Source organism: Limanda limanda, chromosome 7, assembly GCF_963576545.1.
Source record: "Limanda limanda chromosome 7, fLimLim1.1, whole genome shotgun sequence".
Taxonomy (NCBI): domain Eukaryota; kingdom Metazoa; phylum Chordata; class Actinopteri; order Pleuronectiformes; family Pleuronectidae; genus Limanda; species Limanda limanda.
The window spans coordinates 6373733-6396749 of record NC_083642.1 but is presented as its reverse complement, the minus strand read 5'-3'; the positions used below and the strand labels follow the sequence as shown (position 1 = coordinate 6396749).

The 23017-nt window shown below is 42.5% G+C and overlaps 3 protein-coding genes across 3 annotated transcripts in view; all 3 read right to left on the bottom strand.

Annotated features, from left to right (window-relative positions):
* The window catches only part of LOC133004780 (segment polarity protein dishevelled homolog DVL-1-like), a 29473-nt gene extending 23542 nt beyond the window's left edge, over positions 1 to 5931 (bottom strand). Inside the window, exon 1 of the mRNA XM_061074296.1 lies at positions 5545 to 5931. Within this exon, the coding sequence (XP_060930279.1) occupies positions 5545 to 5714 (170 nt within the window). The 5' untranslated portion in view covers positions 5715 to 5931. The remainder of the gene's footprint in view (positions 1 to 5544) is intronic.
* Positions 5932 to 7441: 1510 nt separating this feature from the next.
* Positions 7442 to 17653, bottom strand: mxra8b (matrix-remodelling associated 8b). Its single transcript, XM_061074572.1, has 10 exons — positions 17540 to 17653; positions 13512 to 13538; positions 13111 to 13416; positions 12915 to 13016; positions 12363 to 12833; positions 9343 to 9501; positions 9115 to 9145; positions 8950 to 9029; positions 8808 to 8861; positions 7442 to 8691 (listed from the first exon to the last, which is right to left on the bottom strand). Exons 1-10 carry the CDS (start codon positions 17568 to 17570, stop codon positions 8666 to 8668), a joined length of 1287 nt encoding a protein of 428 aa, XP_060930555.1. The 5' UTR covers positions 17571 to 17653; the 3' UTR covers positions 7442 to 8665.
* Positions 17654 to 20213: 2560 nt separating this feature from the next.
* Positions 20214 to 22733, bottom strand: aurkaip1 (aurora kinase A interacting protein 1). Its single transcript, XM_061074988.1, has 4 exons — positions 22669 to 22733; positions 21200 to 21305; positions 20649 to 21112; positions 20214 to 20504 (listed from the first exon to the last, which is right to left on the bottom strand). The coding sequence occupies exons 2-4, from the start codon at positions 21249 to 21251 to the stop codon at positions 20388 to 20390; spliced, it is 633 nt and encodes a 210-aa protein (XP_060930971.1). The 5' UTR covers positions 21252 to 21305; positions 22669 to 22733; the 3' UTR covers positions 20214 to 20387.
* Between the last annotated feature and the right edge of the window lie 284 nt (positions 22734 to 23017).

The window sequence follows — 23017 nt, the reverse complement described above, 5'->3', positions numbered from 1 at the left end:
ACAGACAGACAGACAGACAGACAGACAGACAGACAGACAGACAGACAGACAGACAGACAGACAGACAGACAGACAGACAGACAGACAGACAGACAGACAGACAGACAGACAGACAGACAGACAGACAGACAGACAGACAGACAGACAGACAGACAGACAGACAGACAGACAGACAGACAGACAGACAGACAGACAGACAGACAGACAGACAGACAGACAGACAGACAGACAGACAGATAGATAGATAGATAGATAGACAACAGGGTGTCACGGCTCAGTCGTGTATTAATAGAGTGATCCCGTGTGTCAGCCTCAGCCCGGCTGTAAATTCTCTACAAAAATACCTCCCAGTTAACCTTCGACCTGCTGGGACACAGTTCAGATCACCTGCCTCCAGTGTGACGCTCTGGCAGCACGGGGCCTAAAACAACCTGATACATTCACCAGTTTCCAGCTTAATCCCTGTGCTTCTTTACCATTTCCCCCAGAAATGATATATCCGAGCATTTCTGAAACATGTGGACATCTCATATTAGCTTCTGGGCTTTGAATACATAAAAAGGTAAAAGCACGACTCCAGGAGAGCAGGACAGCGTAAGAACATTTCATGCAAAGGGTGTCTCTGACGGCTTTCTCTCTCCACCTCTCGTTTGCCAGAACTTCCCTGCGACTGACATGATTAGCCAAGCTGTGTTGTGTGTGTTTTTTTGTGTGTCTGCCGCTGCTGTGGGAGCGGTGTTGCAGGGAGTGTCGGGCAGAGATAACGCAGCGCTCGGGCTTGGAACTGACGACCACAGAAGTCTGCGGCTGTGGCCTGTTCCACCTCGGGGAGGAAGAGGGAGGGAGGCGGAGGCACACTCTGCTTGTTAGGTAGGAAGTGTTTGCATCCTCTCTGTCAAGCATGACCAGCTGTAAGGTGACTTGGGAGGATGTGGGAGTGGCCCGGGCTAACGATATTTTCAGCAACGCTCCCTCTTCCGTATGCTTGACAAGGACAACCAGTTCCACTCACAGGGTTCACAGGCGTGTTTTACAACGTCTGAACGAAACCAGCGTGCAAAATAAATCTGTTAAACGTTTATCCATCTGTGGAGAGGGCTGGAAACTAAAGGAACTGGAAGACAACACCAGTTATAATAACAGATGACGTCTTCGATATACCCTTGACCTGCATTCTTTTCAGCTTCCATCTGATATCAGGAGCGTCAGTGTCAGTTCAACTTCTGAACTCATAACAACCACAGACTCACACACACACAGACACACACACACACACACACACACAGACACACACCATGTCTAGAGAAGCATGTGTCTGCAGGGCTTCAGACTAGTGAGCCTAACGAATAAAGAATAGATAATTTAGGTGCACCCACATTTTTTCACTCCACCTTTTGGCACCGCAATAATAAACCTTTTCTTGACAGCTCCCATATTCATTAGTGTTTTCTGAAGTAGGGCTGGGCCACTGATTTCCCAATTCGATTTGATTCCGATTCACAAAGTCTTGATTCAATTCGATATCCAATTGGATTTAAAGTCGATTCAGTTCAGGATGTTTCTTTGTACAATGAGCTTTTAGGTTGTTATAGTATTAGATCTGTATTCCAGCGTTTCACCTCGGATTTTGTGTGTGTGTGTGTCGCTCTCCACACAGACAATCACATGTATCACAGTTGATGATGTCAGATCATGAATCATCATCCCAATTCCGAGTCTCACCCCACAGAGTTTTGTCCGGTCGCTCTCTGGAGCCCTGGTCCGGTGCTGTCACAGATTTGACTTCTTCGAGCTGACAGCTTTTAATGGGTCTTAACAGATTTCACAGGATAATGACACGAGATCTACCACTGAATATTCAACTGCCGGGGATATTTGTGTAGCTGGGGAAGATTAGACCTGTTTGTTTATGCTGTGAGAGACGGACGGAGGAGGGCCGGGGCGTTGCAGCCTAAACCAGAAACCAGACGCATGGGAAGAAAACCACCAGCACCGGCCAACAGTCCAAGGACGACTGCTGGGACCGATGCTAATGATACTATAAACAGGGAAGCAAAATATTTGCAGTCAAATAAGATTGTGAATAGATTTGTGACAGAGTGTCTGACTCAGTAAACATGCTGGTACATTTAACACTGAAACCACGAGGTTCAGGCAGCACCACAACAACAGATGTTCTCGTTGTTTTCCATTTGTAACGTCACAATAAGACACTAAAAGAGCGAAATTATAGTGTCACTATAAAAGTGAGAGATTGTGTGTTGATGCTATGACGCCTGAGTAGCAGTAAAACCTTCAAATGTCGAAATCTTCAAACGGCAAAAACAAAGTGGCATTTGTGCAAAATAAAAAGCTGCAGATTTGTTTGTGTCCCGTCCCCCCCCCCCCCCGACTACAGCATCACTTCCTCAGCAGAGGAAAAATCCCCCCATACCAGCCCCCCTATTTTCTGAGGCACAAACAAGACTGTTTCTTTCAGAGCTTCAGCTTGGCTGCTTCCTCGGCTCCACAGCTCCTCTGTGACTTGCATTATACTGAGGTCTCAAACCCACTCACCACCAGTGGCAGGGACAAAATAAAAAAAACGCCAAATCATCACCTTGAAGTCTCCGGATAATAAAAGAAAGAAAAATGGTGCCTTCAAAACAACCCAGCCTCCATTTAACTTCCTGTCTTATGAATATGGATGAATGAAGGAATATGACTAGAAGAAATAAGACAAAAAAACAACGGAGGTGTGAGATGTATGTAAAGAATCGTCGTTTTAATTTGCCGGAGACGCCACAGCCGCTGGTTACACCGATTCCAAAAGGAGCTGAACTGGCACGTTGGCTGCAGTCGTCTGAGGCGTTTCGGGGGGGCGAGCCGTTTACCAGCTTCATGAGGCCATTGCTTAAAGGACCGATATGGCCGGCGCAAATGTGGTTCGGCAATCTCATAAGAAAATGGCTGTTTTTTTCCGAGAACAGCAGGGGGTCTACTACAGAGGGCCCTGCACTGACTGCTCATTTACATTTCAAACACTGTCTATAACTGCAAGGGATTTGATGTTTTCCCTCTCTGCTCGGCGGTCTTATTCCTCCCCAGCTAATTCTCCAGCAGCCATTCTGTCTGTGTGTGTGTGTGCAGCCCGGCCAGCATGGCTACCACAAAGCTATCCTCCGTGCCTTTGACTGAGTTTGCTTCCATACTGTGCCAGTGCCATACGGCGCCTGCAGAGCCCGGAATATTCAACCTTAACTCAAAGGGCCCGAATGCTCAGGAAGACGCCTTTATAAAACTGTGCATAACATCCCTGTGTGGAAAGGAACAGTCCTTTGACGACGTCCAAGTCACAGCTGAACTTAACATGCTTTGTTGATGGCCGTGCAGGAGCCGGCTCGGCCTTCTGTAGCCGTGTGTTCAGCAACATGGAACACGTTTCTTATGTGGTGAGAGCAAACATGCCCTGTTTGTTTCCACAATCTGCTTGTCGATCACCTGAGGCCCACCGAGAGCAGCCCAGGCCTCGGGGAACCAGGGGCAGGAAGCCGGGGCCGGGGACAAAGCGCAGCACCGAGGCCCAGCCGGCCACCAGGAAGAGCCGGCTTCCCTCACAAGGTCAGGCTGCAGTGGAAACGCGTGACGCTCGGCTCTATAGCCACGGCCTGCCCCAGCGTTTCCTCCAATCGAGTTACTAATGTGTGTGTGGGCCCATGTATGACTGTTCAGACTGGAATGAGAAACAAGGCACTGACACAAATACGCCATTCCCAGCAGAGGCCTGATACAAGTGGAGTCTCAGTGACCGAGGGAGCCCAGAGAGCCTTGTTGACCTGAAAACCAGGATGGGATGTTGAAACGAGACGACAAGGAAGGAACAAAAGAAGAGAAGAGGGGAAAAAGTGAGGAAATATGTCTATTATTTTGAATTTTGATTATTCTAAATGTGAATTTCTGGGGTAGAATTCACCATTAAAACATTTTTTTTTAGTTCTCTTGCATCATCTTTAAATTATACGACAAGTTGTGCGTCATTAAATTTTCTTCTCTGTTTCCATAACAGAATCAGTAGTAAAATTATGCCCTTAGGTTTAAATAATTCGTTTCAGTTGTCTCCCTCCTCCCTCCTATCTACCACTGATTACAATATTGTATATTCTTTGGGAAAAAGTGAGGAAATTTGTCCATTATTTTGAATTTTGATTATTCTTAATGTGAATTTCTGGGGTAGAATTCACCATTAAAACTATTTTGTTAGTTTTCTTGCATGATCTATAAATGATATCATTCAATTTTCTGCTCTGGCTCCATAACATAATCAGTAGTAAAATGATGCCCTTAGGTTTAAATAATTCGTTTCAGTTGTCTCCCTCCTCCCTCCTATCTACCACTGATTACAATATTGTATATTCTTTGGGAAAAAGTGAGGAAATTTGTCCATTATTTTGAATTTTGATTATTCTTAATGTGAATTTCTGGGGTAGAATTCACCATTAAAACTATTTTGTTAGTTTTCTTGCATGATCTATAAATGATATCATTCAATTTTCTGCTCTGGCCCCCTAACATAATCAGTAGTAAAATGATGCCCTTAGGTTTAAATAATTCGTGTCAGTTCTCTCCCTCCTATTGTAATCAGTGGTTCTCTTACCACTGATTACAATATTGTATATTCTTTGTCCTCACTGCCCATCTCTCCTATATCCTCTTCTTGAAATCAGTCTTCTTAAAAACTTCAGTCGCAGCTAATCGAGCGAAAAACCTTGCAAATCCAAGGTCATGAAGAAGATGTGGTTCAGCTCGACATCTTATCTCCTGACGTTTATACTTCTCCACCTCTTGGGCAATTACTGCAAATACAAACACTGCTGATATAATTGCCCCTTGTAATCGTCCCAATCACTGTCTTGTGGTTGCTGTACTCTCCTGGGATTCACCTGCAGTCCATTATGTCAGAGTTCATAAGTGTGACCGAGAAATAAAACTCCCTCCAGGCTATTTGTTTAAAAAACAAAAATAAATGAAAAATAATTTGTTAATTTGTTATTTCATGGGGGGAAAATCCCTTGTTTCAATCATCAGGCTCAGGAGGAGGAGGGGGGAACCAAAACCAAAACAATATGAAACCTGAGAACTGGAACATGTGGATTCTTTTGTCAGCATCGCCTATGACATTTATTAATATGTATTGACATGATTATGGGTTAACGCGGTGTCTGTGTGGACCAGGGGTCTGGCTCTGCGTAATGCATGCGGGGCTGCGTCATTAGGGCTCTGGACAGATCCGGTATCACTTCAAACAGTGTGTGTGTGTGTCTGTGTGTGTGAGAGAGAGTGTATGTGTGTGTGTGTGTCTGTAATAATGAGCAGGTGCCAGGAGCATGGAGGCAGACATGGAGCTGTAGTTTGCACACATGTACAGATGTTGCAGCCTGCATCGTCTCATGACACGGCCCGTAGCCAGCTGTTTACACATGCACCGCTATAACACAGTAATAACAGGGTTATAACAAAATATGATAATAATAATTTTAATAATAATAACAACGAGCGACCGCTTACCCAAAATCCTGGTCCATGGATTTGAAGAAGAATTTGTAGCTGTTGACGGGTCTGTTGTTGAGGACATTTTTAAAATCCGCTAAGGTGACTTTCTCCGGAGACACGGACAGCTTGACCAGATACGGAGTCTCCTCCTCGTCTATGTGATAAATGATCTTAGTCTCCGCCATGAGCGTGGGGGGGGGACGGTCATTGGGAAGGACCGAGCGGGCGGAGAGGACGGGCCCGCTGTGCGGCAGCAGCGGAGGAGGAAACACAACACTAACACAACACTCCTCCTAACACACAAAGCCGAGGAGGAGCCCGAGGTGGGGAACGCAGCTCCGGGTCTGAGGCGAGCCGGATCCGGACATAACGAGGGGAGAGCCCGGGTGCTGCTGCTGCTGCTGCTGCTGCTGCTGCTGCGCCGTGCGTCGCTACGGTGGCTGGCTCGGCACTGAAACAGGAAGGGACAGTCCACATCCTTGCGTTGGGAATATCGCTCTTGATCATTTTTTTTTTTTTTTTTTTGTTCCACCATGGGCGAGAGAGTGCTGTCATCTAGTGGAGAGTCCGGGATGTGCACAGCCACCACCACCACAACACGCTGCATACTGGGAATAACACACACACAGACACACTGGTGTTCGTGCACATGTGGAGCAGAGAGAGAGCAGGTGCAGCTGGTTGAAGTCCAATGTGGAAAACATGTGTCCAACATCTGGAAACTCCATTAAATTCAGATCTAATTCATTATTTCATCAGTTATAATTTCATCACACTGACTCTGCCCCCCCTCTCGCACATAATTTATCGCCATAACTTATTGTTTCTTACTGTATATATTGTCTTACTGTATATATTGTTGTTTTGTTTTTATGTGCAGTTCACCAACCACACCATGGCAATTCCCAATATATGCAAATATACGTGGCAATAAAAATAATTCAGATTCTGATTCTGATAATCTGCTGATTAACGTTGTGTGGTTTATATAAGGTGTATTTCTTAAAGGCTCAGCGTGTAGAGTTTAGTGACATCTAGTGGTGAAGTTGCATGTTGCAGCTGAACACCCCTCACCTCATTCTCATCTTCCAAACATGAGGGAAAGCCTTCAGTTGTCATAGAAACTCAAAAGGTGTTTAGTTTGTCCAGTCTGGGCTACAGTAAAAAAATATGGCAGCCTCGGTAGAGAGGACCAGCTCCTGATGTAAATATAAAGTATTTAAATATATAGGAATTTGAAAACATATCCAGGAATATTTTATTTTACATTTTTGGCCAAAATACATAAAAAAAATTTGGCCAAATGTATACGTAGAAAATGTATAGCCAAAGACTAAAATACAGTTACATTTTTTCTCATGTTATAATTTTTGTATACAGCTTATATACAGTATAAATACACACACACATATTATTATATTAATATGCAGCAGCATTGAGAGATTTGGAGGAAACCAGTCTAAAGCAGAAACTAAGCTGATGATAATATTAACTAATGTGCTTTCTGCTGTAAAAAGGCTTACATATTATTGCGTCCATTATTTCCAATGTGAATAATACTAATTCGAGGATTATCCATCATATGATTAATTGCCTCATTGTTACTGAAATGTGACTGATCACACCAGGTCTGCTAATGTGCAGCATAGTTATAATGTTGAATGCATTAACAAAACATAAGAGGACAACATATTAGACTCAACTGTTTTCACTGTTTCTCTTCTACTCTACTGTTTTAATACGGTGCTTAATTACCTCAACTCTTTCTCCTTTTAAAAACATATTTATCTATTTTTATGTTAGTATCATAGTTCCCTATTTATCCCAACACCCAACATGTAGGCTGGTGGCTGTGGGGCTCCGCCTTAACAACGGGAACAAATAGTAATTCACGAGTCTGTGACCACTGTAGTGAATATTTTATGGAAGTGTTTTATTAGAAGAAACCAACAATACATTGTGTGCAAGTGATTAGACAGAGAGCGAGAGGCAGAGAGAGAATTAAAAACAAAAGGGGGTTGGTACTTTGTGATTATTACTGAGATAGTAGACACACTTCTTCTTCTTCTTCTTCTTCTTCTTCTTCTTCTTCTTCTTCTTCTTCTTCTTCTTCTTCTTCTTCTTCTTCTTCTTCTTCTTCTTCTTCTTCTTCTTCTTCTTCTTCTTCTTCTTCTTCCTGCAGTGAAGCTCACAGAGCCCTGCAGCTTTGTGTCAACCTGTATCATTAACCAGCAGTTTTAATCGTGAAAATTCAGTGTTTTATAAACCAGGATACATTGTACATGCCCGATGCAAACAAGTAGCCTACTGCACAGCCCGCTGGAAACCACATACATGGTAAAAACATTCTTCTTTGTCCTGAGTTTCGAGTTTAGACTGAGCCTTTAGTCCACCGTCCTATTATTCAATAATTTGACCCCTGATCATTTACATGTATTCAAAGAGACTGTATGTCCTTTTTAGGGGGAAATATGTTTCGAGAAGAATTTAAATCTCACGTTCTGTATTTCCATAAAATACATAACAGGTTAAATTTAGTCACTTTGTCGTCATAGCAGGTTTAAGAGGGAGAAACAGCACCATGACATGTGGAAAACTTCTTACAATCTGTAGATAGAGATGTGTTCAACTCGTTTCCAATCTCTGTCTACAGAGATACAGTAAATCAACCTTTGAATAAACCGTTTACAAATTAAAGTTCAGCAGAATGTCTGTAAAAAAACAAAAGAAAGAGGAATATCTAACAATTAAAAGGAGCTGTGAGCTTGCAGCTCTGTGAGCGTGCACAGTACATTTAAAATATACTTTAATAAACAGCATGCACTTTAATACGAACAATGATGATAGACAATGTCTAATAATCAAGATAAATCAACCAGTGAATGCAAAGTGTAAGTATCAAATAAGTGTTTAACCTTATAAGTACAACAGCTGGTGAAAATACAAGTTGCATATTCAAAAATACACATAAACAATGATGTTGCCTTTTAGTGGAAAAGCTTAGTGTGCCAGAGTTACAGCAGAGGGAGCATTCCTCCTGTCCTCTCTCGGGTTTCCTCCTCTTCTCTCCATGATCCTTTACTCTTCCGGTGTTTGCCCTGGACCTGCCAGCAGCAGCAGCTCAGAAATATCCCTCTCACTTCCACATTTTCCCATCGAGGTCTGAACGGCAGAGAGGGAGAGAGGGACGTCATGTCAATAAAACACGTTTCTCATATTAAATTAAACCGTTGCTCTATGAATGTAATTGTGTATTTAAGTGTGGAACATGGGCTCACCCTTGTTGCACTCTTTGGTCATATCTCTCTCTTTCAGTAGGTTGTTTTTGTACTCTGTGGGTTGTGGCAGACAGAGTTATGAGGAAGTAATGAGGTAGGTTATGTGTGTTTATTGCATCTTTGTGGATGAGGTTCACTGTACCTGAATTCAGTGATTCCTGGGTGCAGGGCCTCAGCTCTGTGCACTCTAACGACACATCACCTCCAACCATCACCGTCCCCCTGCAAGAAATGAACGTGTTGCTTAAAAGGTGGATATAATTTAAAGGAAATTTGGAATGGAATTTAGGATATAGTCGTGTCTTACCGGTCAGATCTACGCAGCTCATAGTCCAGCCCTTAAATGAAAATAAAACACACAATCACAAACACATTGTTTCCATAAAAAGTGATACTCTACCCTAATGAAAGCGTTTTTTATAATTATAGAGAACAAAGAAGGTGTCAGATACAAGCCAAGAACTCGGAAAAGACTTCACCACACACACACACACACACACACACACACACAACTATACACACACATTTACAGTACCTCTCTTTTTGCGTCTCCGTGTCAGCACAACGATGGCGACAACGACGAGCGCCAGCAGCAAGAAGGTCGCCAGGAAATATCCCAAGTGCTGCACGAAGTAGCCTCGGTGCTCAGGGAGGATGACGTTCACCACACGTGGACCCTCCACCTCCTCGGTCCCTATGAAGACACCGAGCAATACTTAATATCCCACATCATAAAAATCAATAACAATAGGATGTCTTGTTTTAGATTTATGCTCTTATTCTGCATTTGATTATTAGTGTGATTAAAGTTAACGGCGACAAACAAGAAACAGGTTCAAATGCGTTTCCAGGACTAAAGATTGTTATTCCCCCCGAGGCTCCTTCTTTTCTCATCAGAGCCCAAAAGCCAGACACAGAAGGAGGGAGAGCAGGAGTAAAATGTCAAAATGCTGTTCGGCGGAATAATGGCTTCCAGGCCTGGTGTCACGCAGCTGTTTTTTTTTTTTCTTCTCTTCTCAGGGAAAAACAGGCTGACCAGAAAAGAGGAGGAGAAGTGTGAGGAGGGAGGGACACATTCTGTAATGTGGTTTGTCTGTGGCTCTGTATTAGTTTTCCATTTAAGCCTTTTTCCGTCCTCAACCAAACACACGAGTCTGGTTTCTGCAAGCACGGAAAATAAATTCTAAGACGCCGACACTCAGCAGAGCTCAACAGTCAGGACAGGGAGGGGGGGGGAGGGGGGAGTCCCACTCTCCCTGTCACACAGTTTGTTTGTGTGCACTTTGTGATGGATGACGATAAACATTAAAAATGACAAGTGCAGAAAATACATCCTACAGGGTTTTAGGAAGAATCTGTCCTGACCTGGGAAAATTGATTCTGACCCCTTTTAAATGTTACATGTTTCTATTTAACTGATTTGAATGTGGTATTGAACCGAACATATCATTTTAATTAATTTTAAATTACTGAAAGGCTAAAAAGCATTAAACTAAACTTGTTTTAAAGTTAACAGTCTCCTCAGAGCATGTACTTTTAACGTAAGCTTCAGACTTTTAATGTCTATAGCACTTTTATGAAAATGTTTTATTCTTGTTTTATCAAATCTCTTCTAATAGTATCTCTATTATCTGGTACCGGCATAAATGACCCTCATGCCCAGCACAAGGTCGAGACTTTAAAGAAGACCTGACACTCCTCAATGATTCCAGCCTCCAACTTTCTGTTGCTTCCATCTGGTCGTAGATACAATATTCCAAGATGAAGAGCTAATAGATTTTAAAATTCAAATATCCATGATTTCATTGTGATGTTTTTGTATTTATCTATGTATTTACTGTCACTGTGTGGTTACTGCTGGATGTTCAAATCTCTGCTCCTCAGGCCTGGAGGATTGTCTGTCCACTATAAGCAGTGTGCAGAAACTATTTTTGCATTCAGAGTTGCTGTTGTTATCGTCTTTCAATGTCTCTGGGAATTTAAAAGCAACAGAATCCCAGAAGCCAGATCAGAGGGAAAAAATCTATTTATTTTTTCTTCTTAAATATATTTATGTTTAATAAATAGCTTTACTCTGTGGTCTCCCGTGAAGCAGTGAAGCTGGACACCACTACAATCAATCACTACTGAGAGACTAATGAGGACAGCATTCTTGACTATGCTTTCAAAACCAGCCAATAATGAAAAAAATTATATAAATAAAATAAAATGGTCATTGACTCAATCACACTTCTCCAGTGGGAGCCTGATCGGTAATTATCAGCTGTCATTGTTTAATGTACCAAATATGCACGAACCAGCAGCGGCACGTCCAAGGTCATCGTCTCTGAGCTCACATGTTCCATCCACAGCTGCAGACGTGTCCCAGCAGTGGCTCATTTACATTTCCCTGACAGATCTGTGTTAATGGCTACTTCACATACGCTGTGCAGAGGTTACACCGTCTTCTCCCCCCCCCCCCCCCTCCTGCAGGACGTGCATCATTTGCAAGTCAATGAACTTCAGGAGAGCGTCTTCATTTTCAAAGATGAAGATTTCTGTCGAATTGCTGACAGCTCACAAAAACACCCCCCCACCCCACCCATTCGTTATTATAAAGAAGTAATGATGCATTCTTGTGTTATCGTGGAAACGCTCTCTTGATGTTTGTAATTTCACGTGGTTTGATGGTGCCTGGGTGGAGATCAGTGGCGTGTGAAGATAAAGTGAATTCCTTGGCGGAGGTTTACTCGGAGGACGCAGGCAGGACGCCATCGATCCACGTGTGCACTTCCTTCCCTCCCTACTTCACAGAGTTATTAAACGGGCTGTCATTTCTTTAAAGGGTAGGAGGAGGATCTATAGTCCAACACATACCTTCATCCCCCCTCCCCTCCCCTCAGTTGCATGCTCTTTCATGCCGCAGCTGGTCCAGATGTTGAACAGATGTATCAGCCTTCCTCTGACTGCTGGTAAACATGCCCCGACCAGAGGCTGATACACATCAGGGGAGAGACGGAGCAGAAACCCAGGGAAAAGACGGATAAACAGAACTGGAGATGCAGTGTAACCAGTCTGAACACGTGGTCGGGACTTTCTGGAAATTGGGTCAAACAGAGGAAGAAAACACATCCACGCCCTGAATCATGCCGGAGCCCACTCATCTGCTCGGCGCGGTTAAAACGTCTCCAGCTGTAAACGATACGGTCTTAGACGACAAAAAGACGCCAAGGAAAATTAGCCCACTTCCGCTGCGGCTCATTTACAGCAATTTACTGTCGATGAGTTCTCAAGAAAGCAAGCAGATAAAAAACATTTTTCTTTCTTTCTTTTCTATCTTCTACATTCCTTCTACCTCCTCCCTCTGAAACTCAAACACAAAAACAGGGAGTACTGGGAAGAAACTGCCAAGAAGAGCAACTGATTCAACTGACCAACTATGCCTATAATTATAACAACAGGAGCAGGGTGCACTGAGAAACCATATGGGGGGAAAACATTGACCATTGCTAGGGTCTGGAAAAACAAAGTCCTGGTGGTGTCTCTGGTTTGTTTTTTCGATTGCGAGTGGCTTACTTGGCACAGGCACATCATTCTGGAAGATTCTGGGCGCTGTGGTGGAGGCGGGTGGAGGAGGTGGAGGTGGGGGTGCCACGTTGAGCCGGAAGATGCGTCTCTCGTAAAGGCCGCAGTAGTGGTGGTGCAGGTGGCAGGAGTACAGGCCTCTGTCGACAGGCTTCAAGTCAGAGATGGACAAGGAGAAGTCTCCCAGCGTGAAGGCGTCCTCCTCCACGCTCATCTTGCTCTGGGCGTAGAGTGGACCGTAGTCCCGGCGCTCCCCCGAGGCGTAGAGGTCCACCAGCCGGTTGGCCTGGTCCTGACGCACCCCCGGGGCCTGGAAGTCCCAGTGAGCCACCTGCTGCTGGTCCTCCAGGAGACCATCTCTCCACAGGGGGCGCCGGTTCACACAAGGCAAAACCACCGACTTGCCCAATAAGACCACGAATACAGTCCTCTCTCCATCCCAGTAACGTTTCTCTTTGCGAACTGGAAACAGAGGAGTGTTAAATTGAAATAGATGGTATTTGATACATGCTGACGAACGGATTAACATCAGTGTGGCCTCACCTGACTTGGTGACATTGAGCTGGATTTGAATGGATTGGTGAATCTGGCAGTAGTGATGGTGCAGATTACAAGTGTAAACTCCTCGGTCGGTCGTGACCACATCTGAAAGAGAAAACATCCAAACAGTCATTAGATTAAAGGGTCAAAGAAAGAGCGGAAGGTTCACGGTGCTTCTGGAAAACTAAAGAAGCCTCACTGTTGAAGACGAGGGAAAAGTTGCCGTCGTTGAAAGCCGAGTCCGGGACGGAAACGCGTCCTTTGTTGAAACCGTTGTAAACCCTTTGGCGGCCACCGGGGGACATGTCCAGGATTCTCTCCACAGAATACTCCGGGCTGCTGCGGACCAGGTCCCAGTGGACCACCCTCTGACGGTCCTTCAGCCGGTCCTGGGTCCACACCATCCGGGGGCTGTGGCAGGGCAGCACGGCCTTCGACCCCACGGGGAAGGTGATGTTCTTAGTTTCCACCACCGCTCCGAGACTGGTGCTGCTCTGGGTCCATGCTGAAACACATAAATAACCACATGTGCTCAGAGGATCAAGAAACATGTGCGTTGCTAAACACTCAGGTTTTATGAAGACGGTTAAAAAGTCTCACCTCCAGGCAGGAAGAGCACAGCAAGAACTGAAACAGACACAAACATGAAGGGTTAGAGCTGCATCCTGCATCTGTTAATTCACACTGCATGCTGTGGTTGTATTACTAGTCTCGAGGAATATATATAATCAAAACCAGCAAAAGTGGCTCCAGTGGCTGAGAGTCTAAATTTGCAGCAGGCTGAGGAGGCGGTGCAGGATTTCAGAGTTGGGTTCAGTCAGAGGACTGTTGACATTATCACAGGAAATCAGAAGAAACAGGAACATGGTTTAAAATAAAAGGCCACAAACGACAACAAGACCAGAAAAAAAACACAACTCGGTGCCACGAATATTCCGTGGAAACTCATTCTTCCTGTTTGTTTTTACTTATTCTACAGATAGGAAATGTTCCTGCGGAGCATTTGCTATTTCTAATGCATCTTTCCCACAGTGCTATTTGGTAGAATGTTTACCGAAGGGCCGGTGGAGACGCATTCGGCCAAAGCACACAGAGCCTCTATTCATGCAGGCTGCTGCTGCTGCTGGCTCGCTGCAGGGCCGTGATCCTGAGGGGATGAAGAACCGAGCTGCTATTCAGCTCACTTCACTCACTCTGTACCTGGTGTCAAGAGTCTACAAACATGACCAAACACCTGTGTGTTTTCACTGCCCTGGTGACGGGCTCAGTGAACTACAGAGGCTAGAGGTGCGGAGCCTTCAGTGCAGGGAAATATGTTCAGTATATTAAACATATCACACATGTAATATATCTCAAATTTGATATTGCCAAGATTATCAATTCTTTGGAAAACACAAGTTATATAGTGTTTCACTCTAAAAGTTTTTAAACATGCTGCTGACTCTGCGAACTTGATTCCCTTTGGCAGCTCATTCCAGTGCACTGAGGCCTGGACTTTAACTGCGCTGCACCCACTGGTTGGAAGCCAGGCCTCGGGGCCAGTTAAGAGACCAACACCTGTGATGATGTGGAGGATCTTTAACTATCCACAGGCTCATATGGCTCCGTGTAAGAGGTAAGAGCGAGACAAGAGGCCTTGAAAAGCCTTGAAAGAAGTGGATGAGATCTTAAAGTCAACTTTAATACAGATGAGGAGCCAGAGAAAGTAAATCTGAAGTGATGTTGACTCAACAAAGCCTTCATGGCAGTGGAATTCTGTACATTAGTCAAGTAATTGATTAAATCCTTTTGAGTTATTTGCATTGAGTGATCATACGAAGTTTGATTAGCACTCATGGGGTTATTAAGGATTATTTGTACATAGCCCATGTATGTGAAAGTAAATTCTGTTTTTGTCTGCCTTTTACTTTTCCTCCACAACAACTCAAAGGAAAATATTTTACTTTTAACGTGACTACATGTGTTTCACAGCTTGACTTATTAAAGAGTTTGCAAAACACATGTTTATGTTGTTAGAGATTAATCTTCTCTACACGAAGGAGTAAAATCAGCTCCAAATGGGCCATAACAATAAAATGCTGCAAACAACAAAGAGCTGTTGTTTTTTAGAGCTTCAAGCTGCACAGAACTTATTTGACACAGGTTGAGGGACCGTGCATCCAGATGTTTAACTCATCATTGCTTCACATGGTTTATTGGTTTCACATGAACACACAGACATGGGCAGAGAGGTTTCCTTTTCACCACAGGCAGATAATAACGCAGTGATTTGTACCAGCAGTAATGTCATAAGAATGCACCAGAATATAATAATATTCAAAGATGAGAGAAATGATTTCAGCAGACACACACACACACACAGACACACACACACACACACGCACACACACACACACACACACACACACACACACACACACACACACTGGCATCAGACATGAGACCTCAACTGGAAAACTTTGGTTTTTCTATTGACGGGTATAAACTTTCCTGCAGAAGGTAAAACAAAGTTGCCCCCGACCCTGCAATTTTCTCTCATCTCTGCTGCAGACACACACACACACCCACACACCCACACACACACACACACACACACACACACACACACACACACACACACACACACATGCAGGCTGATGACTCACACTAAAGACTTAACAATGTGCTACTGAATCACCAGCCTTAATAACAGACATTTAACAAATGAGCTGCAAAATCACTGTTGTCGTTTTTTGACACGATGACCACACGAAGAATCACTGCTGAGATAAACTAAAACAGGTTTACACGAGCGAGTCAAACACGAAGCACGAATCTACTCTGAGTGAACCCAGTGATTCACGGAGGCTGAAGGTGAGTAAAGTTTACTCATCGATGTTTGTCGGTCCAGCTGCCGACTCAGCGAAATATACAATGATGCATTGAGAGGCCTGGACTCTGTCTGCAAAATGAAGAACTCGGTTGCAAAAAGTAAGTTGCAGAGAAGTTTTCATATACTTGTACTTTTAATAACTATTTCCATTTTATTCTACTATATTCTTAGATTCCCCCACATTTTCAGGGGAAGTATTGAGCTTTTCATTCTATTACATTCATCTGACAAATATAATTATCATGTTGAGGTTTTAGGTTCAATAAAAACCTGATACCCTTATGCAACGATTTAAATGGTGCCCTCTAACAAATATGTATTTTTTACTTTATTTACTTCACATTTGAGTTTCAGTTTCACCAAAGAATGATTTTCTCTTTCGACATATCCAAGTATTTCATTAAAATAACAGTTTAAGGTCAAGTGAGATAAAATTATCTAGAATTTCACAATAAAGCAAATTTTTTAACAAATAAAAATATTGACAATTATATGTATAAGTCTCTTTGTACTTGTCTTATTGTGCAAAAGCAATAAAGTTAATAAATTACAACACTTTAGCCAATTCTAGATTCAACTAATCTTCATAAATAGGCTTGATTAGACCTGAGATAATAATGCTAACAAAATTATTGTTTGCACCTTTTATGGACAGGGTGCTTTACAAGTAAGGAGAGAAACTAAGCAAATTAGGAAACATGTACATTTATCTGAATATGTCCAAACATTATAACTTTAAAGACAATTGAATTACAGGATATTTGGTTCAGAAACTTTTATCCATACAAAATCCTGTCCACTGAGCAAAGTGGGATCAAAACATTGGGAGATTGTCAATTATTATAAGTTTATAATTTCCCCCCAAGAACGAATATTGTATATTACTGTAGGTTAATGTTCCAAAATTAATTTTCTTCAAAGCAACTTTTACAATCTGTTACCTGCCACGTTGTAAGAGGCTGTTAATGAAGACATAAACATGGTGGAGGCAGTAAACCCCCCCTCCACCTCCACGGGGTCCGGACTCGCAGCGGCCCACTCGTGGTGAAACACTCATTACTGACACATATAATGACAGGCTGCAGGATTGTGCTGACTCCTCTCCCCAGACCGCAGGTAACCAGAAACACATTGGGCTCCAGCCATAAAAAAAAAAAAAAAAAGTCCCACATGCACAATATACCGTCAACAGGCTGCAGGGATCCACTTCACTTGGTTTGTTTTCCCAATAACAAAACAATAGGCAGAGTATAAATAAAGTTAAATAAAGAAAACGTAAAAAGTGAAGCGTATAAATAGACGACGTTTATAGCGCGTATAAAAAATAAACAGAGGAGCAGCTTTCCATCACCATCACAAAAACGTTTAAGAAAAACAATTCACAAATACAAATGTAAGCTATTTTATTTAGTGACTCTTAATAATGATATACAAAGAGAACGATAGTCCTGTTGTAATTATTACTAAATGTGCAGCTACTAAACTTTTGTCATGTTTATTCACCTCCAAAAAAAGTATATTTTTGCTTTCACTACAAGTACATTCTGAAGAAGCAGCCTGGCACAGAAAATCAAATTCAAAAGAATAAGTTTATATATTAAAGCTTCACGCAGCTGAGATCTGAACAGCTTCAGGCTTTTGTTCCCGGCGGGTGCTTCTAACCTGGATCCAATTATGGCACAAAGAAAGTTTCTGCAGAGTTCTTTTCTTCTCGGTTTTCTCTCTTGAAACAGAAAAGACGAGTGAAGGCACTTACTCTGAAGAAGAAGAGTGATCTGGAGCTGCATCTTCTTCTCGGTGGAGGTGCAGGCCCGTCAGAGGAGCTGCGAGCATCAACAGATGAGAAGAGGAGGAAAGCTTCAGGTTCACAGAGCTGCGGCTCAGCTGTGTTTTGGTGTAAATTCTGCAGCGTCTGGAGCCCGAGCTCGCTCCGCCCCCGGAGACAGTGAAATCCTAAACCTCTGGTGCGAGCTCTCCTCACATGAAGGGACAGAGAAATCAACTGAAAGGTTCTGTAGCGAACTAGATCACAACAATTACAATCACCACAAAATATCATTCAAATGTGAACACACTCACTAAGGATTGAGAGGTCTCATTAAAATAGAAAACTACCAAACAAAGGACTTTGATTTTATGATGGTTAGTTTTTTTTTAAATCCTCACAAGAGTTAGGTTATTATGATGGAGTTTAAGGGCCACATTGAAGACACTTCCAGAATAAAGTGGAAATATTGTCTGGTGTCCAGAGGAGGCATTCACTCATACATATATTATACTAATACATTTTTCTAACCAAAGATTAGGTTTCAGAGATTTAAATGTTTGCCACTATTCAAACATTTCACATTGCTACCAAAAGAGAGACATATGAGTACAGAATTTGTACCTTATGTCAACAGCAACTGTCAAATTTGTCGTTATGACAACTTCCCTGTAACAATCAATTTTACTATACACAAACAACAAAATTATTTTCTGGCTTTCCAAGGCCTGCAAATTTAAATATTTTTAGACTTTTCCATGTTTTCCAGGACAGTTCTACAGTCAACCTGCTAGTGGTTTGCAGTTTGGAGACAAGTTTATTTATGTATTTGTTTGTGAGGCAGTATAAAGGGAGGCTGACTCAGTGAGATCAACACGTAGTCACTTATTTAGCCTTGGCTTGTTTGGATAGTTTGCTACGAAGCAGGCTACAGCAATAAGCTGGTTGTTGCTGCCGGCAATTGTCAGAGGAATAAAAGTGTGAAATAGTTTGTTCTCTTAGATAAATCCTCTTCTGTGCAATGCCCTGAGTGACCAGCACTTTGTCACGAGACAGCTGTGACTTCTTACTTTGAAATGGTTGTCTGTAAACATTGCAGGGCATGAGGTCATCGATTCAGAGTCCACCATAACAGCCACGGCTTTATCCAGAAGAGGAACAGAGCCAGAAAACAAGGAGGATTTATACTGTGAAACCATCTCACTCTGTAAGAGTAAAGATGAGGGGATCTGACCTTTCATCTCTGCAAGGCCAATAAGCACTTGCGTGTCAGAGCACTTGCCAAACCCACTTGGCATCGGGGGTCTACATTTCTCAGGAGACATCCATACACCAGCGTGCTCAAAACTTTCACCTAGGTTTTGATTATCCTGCCGACAGTGAATGTTGAAATGATCAGGTTTTAGACGTAACTAAACTAATTGTCTGTTCATCGTAAATGTCTCCATGTGTGTTTACTCAGATTGAATTAGACATTTAATGCTCTCTTGGGTTCTGATGAATCTACAGGCTGCTGCCATCCATACAAATATTACCATTAATTAAATGCATAACCTATTATTGATGTTAACCTGCAGTAGAGTGGCAGTAAACTGGCTTAAATGGTTTGTTTTTGTTAGAATAACCTGTTTTAAATCACATGGTTTACCTATTAATTTTACGATGAACTGCACTTATTCCAGCAATGTTTGAGTGAGTGAGTGGAAATTTCCATCATGTTTAACTCATTAACTTTTAGTTGTTTATTTGTAGGTTTGTGTTTTTTGCCTTCTTATCTTGCCTTTATTAATAAACTTATGTTCCTGTGTTCTTAAATTCCCCTCATAAGAGTTACTCTCATTGACCTATAGTAAAATCAAATGAAGGTAATGTATATGAAAATATGATAATAGGTGAATATGAATACAATCTTGCTGTGAAACATTAAAGCCACAAGAGTGAGCAAGTTGAATATGACATAACGTAACTGGAATCTGATGTTATCATCGGATGCTGAAAACCTCTCAAGGCCAAACAACAGCCTCTTCTGAAGCTCTTCTATCACCAGCTGTTGGGCCTGTTTTCTCACATTCTGCATCCAAAGCTGACGGCTCTGGTTTTGCTTCGTAATCCTGACACTGACTCAACAATTCAACATCAAAACTCTTCTTCCGATTCCTCCTCTGGCCGTTGTGTTGTCTCCCACACATTTGGCTTGAGGCAGGGAGAGGACGTTCCAGGCGAACAGCACAGGCACTGTCTCCTTTTTCTATTACAACTTTATCCTCATAAAACGATGCCTTTATTCTCCAAATGTGCAATTTTGTTCCCATCACTGTGGCCCTAATACTCCGTCCTACATTATAATCCAAGGCCTAAGAAGAGATTTTATTGAACAATGTAATTTAATCTAAAAACTAGATGGGTACTCAGAGGGCTTAAGTAATATAAAGCTTAATAAAAGAAAAATAACCAAAAGCAGATGGAAATATTACCCTCTTGGTGAAGTGGAAATATTCTCGTTGATGACCAGAATTCACTTAGTCATTTCAGTTGTGCTATTAAACAGATATTTTAGACTTTGCACAATACTGCCACCCACAGGAAGAACAGGGAAACTGTAAGCTGCTCATAAACACGACTCTGAACCTGTCAGCAGAAAATATCACACACACACACACCATGCTTTGGACCGTAAAAGCTCTTTATTAGATCACGTACACTTTGTCAAAAATGTGTGTACACAACATTGTACACCAGTGAAACACAGAAGAGGGTTTAAACTGCTTTGTGTTGAGTGTTGTACAGAGACGACCAGTGGGGGGGATACGACTCAGTCTCGAACAGCCGTGGATGTTTGTCACGACCTTCTGTTTCCGTGCTGTTTGACGAAGATCTTCGGTGCTCTCCATCCCTCAGGAGCCTTCTTCAGTCCGGCTCGTGTCCAAATCCTCCTCAGATCATCCTCAAACCGTTTCTGTACAGGACGAAGACAGAGTCGGCCATGTTAAAGAGGCAAACTCATGTTCTGCTGGTTATGGAAAATTGTGTTTTCATGCAGAAGACTTCAAGACAAGAAGTTACCATTACTGGCCTTAAGAATTCCAGAGAACAAACTCACCTGTTTCTTCTTCCCCCTGCTTTCCAGCACTCTCCTTTTCAAGAACTTAATCCGTTTCTGCAGCTTCCTGTATTTATGCCGATTCATCATCCGCCGCCTGATCTTCAGAACATTCTTACAACTGAGGGGCGTCACCGAGCCCGTGTCATCCTCCAAAACAGGGACACAGATGGGGGGAAGCAGCTTCTCCTCCAGCAGCTCTATGTCCTCCATCGGGTGGTAGGACTCCAGGAGGGGGGGGAGGGAGTAGCGCAGGGACAGCCAGCTCTCCAGAGGACTCACTGAAAGTTTACGTGGCACGAGAGCCTCGTCCAGTTCTGGCTCGAGCTGTGTCCATCGGGGCGGGGGGGTGTTGTCTGCTGCTGTCGAGTAGTGACTGAGATTCTGACTAAGTGGGAGGAAGAGAGCAGGGAAGACCGGCTGGACACATCGGTTCAGAAACTCTCCATGGATGGGAAGTGCACCTGGGTAAAAGGAAATGATGTCATCTTGAGTGTTATTACTTCCTGAGGAAAAGAAGTGGCAGTAGACAGACGGATGTTCACACTTACCAGTTGCTCTACGTAATAGACTGAGACACGGGACGACCTTTGAAGTAAACATTGTTGATGGTCATCCACGTACAGTCATCAGGAATGAAAGGACTGGTCACTGGTCCTGTGGACGTGAGCAAAGTACTGAGTGTTAGTCAAATAACAAATATTTTAAAAGTACCACTAAAGGCCAGAGACAACTTGGACTGTGTAGTTGTAATGTTGAACGTTAAGTTCTATATTTATATCATTGGACAGTTCAACAATTATCAATCAATCAATTAACAATCTAATGTCAGACAAGTAGCCAACAAAAGAGAAAACTACTCATTCTCACATTAGAGAAGTTGGAAACAAACAGTGGTTGGAATTTGTTAACTAAAGTTTGAGTTTAAAGATGGATCCATTCATCCATCTCCTGCCAAATTGAGAAATATAGATCTGGGGTTCCAGTGTCCAGACACACTCTGCAGCTACTCCTGGCCAGATGAGATAGTGTATTTAGTTTCTGTGTGTCCTGGATCTACCCTTGGAGCCTTCACCTAGCTGCACACGTCTGAAGAAGGATCATGATCTACTTTTACCTCATCTGGCTCCTTTTAAGGCTGAGGTGCAGTGGCTCTACTATAAGCTTCTTATCATAACCCTCACATTATCCTGGTATGTGTGGGAAATTGCAACAACCTTACAATCATTCAATTATGAATCAGTGCTTATGTTAATAAGTGAATAAACAGATTGGTTATTAACAGACAGGAAATCTAAATGGCCTAATTTCAAGCTAAAATATGAAGTTTTTGTTAGAAGAATATTGATTGAATATTTATTTAAGCCTCGGAAAACAAATTGAGGAATAAGACTCTCATTTACAATGGTGCCGAGGGTACAATAAAGAGTTGATACATTGAAGGGTTAATGCATTGAATAAATAAGAATGAAATAAATATGCATATATATATACAGTAATACAATGTATAAAAAATTCGTCAGTATAAAATACTATGGCCAAGTCAACTAGCAGTTACAATCACTGCAGGAGAAGTCAGCTGTACATGAGACAAGACTCGACAACTCCCTCAATGAAACTAATTATATGATTTAATTCACAATACAAACAACACAATAAACATGACTGTCAGCTGCATCCACACTGTGAGCTAACTCCCTCGGTGAGATGCTAGCAGATGTTAGCAACTATCCGGTTGCTACATATTTAATTAAACACGTTAACAACCATTAAATCCACACACGTCACACGGAGAACGTCTGAATACAAACACTCAAGAAATGTGGTTGTTTCTGCCAGAGTCACAGCGAGGTAATTCTTGGGTTGATGCTAATGCTAACTAGCAATGTAGCTGCGCTGAGGACGTGGAAGTCGAGATATTATAGCTACAACAAATAAAGGTACAAATGTTTCTGATATAAACAACGCGGCAACGTGAATAAAGTATAAATGTTATTGTTTATAAACTGTGATAAGTTACCGGTTATAACTGTGACCGAGGTCCTCCTCTTCAATGTGACTTCAGGAACCTACTTCCGGCTGGTGCGACTCTTATTTACTGCGTTTCCTGTTTCTCAGGGAAGAGAAAGGTTCCGCAGCAGCAGAAAAATAAAAGCTGAGCAATTGGAGATGATTTGATTTAATATTATTATTAGTTCTAAAAGTAGGAGTAGTAGAAGTAGTAGTAGTAATAGTAGTGATACTAGTAGTAATAGTAGTAGTAGTAGTAGTAGTGGTAGAAGTAGTAGTAGTAGTAGTAGTAGTAGTAGTAGTAGTAGTAGGTGTAGTAGTAGTAGTATTAGGTGTTGTCGTAGAAGTAGCAGTAGTTA

Bases quoted from the DNA above. Each gene is read 5' to 3' on its own strand.
- mxra8b (XM_061074572.1), bottom strand. From the start codon at position 17,570: ATGCAGCTCCAGATCACTCTTCTTCTTCAGA. The intron at 9,502-12,362 runs GTAAGCCACTCG...GTGTCTTCATAG, and splicing joins GAATGATGTGCCTGTGCCAA to GGACCGAGGAGGTGGAGGGT. The intron at 8,692-8,807 runs GTGAGCCCATGT...TCTGCCGTTCAG, and splicing joins GACCAAAGAGTGCAACAAGG to ACCTCGATGGGAAAATGTGG.
- aurkaip1 (XM_061074988.1), bottom strand. From the start codon at position 21,251: ATGTTTACTTCAAAGGTCGTCCCGTGTCTCAGTCTATTACGTAGAGCA. The intron at 21,113-21,199 runs GTAAGTGTGAAC...CCTTTTACCCAG, and splicing joins TCTATTACGTAGAGCAACTG to GTGCACTTCCCATCCATGGA. The intron at 20,505-20,648 runs GTGAGTTTGTTC...CGTCCTGTACAG, and splicing joins GCAGGGGGAAGAAGAAACAG to AAACGGTTTGAGGATGATCT.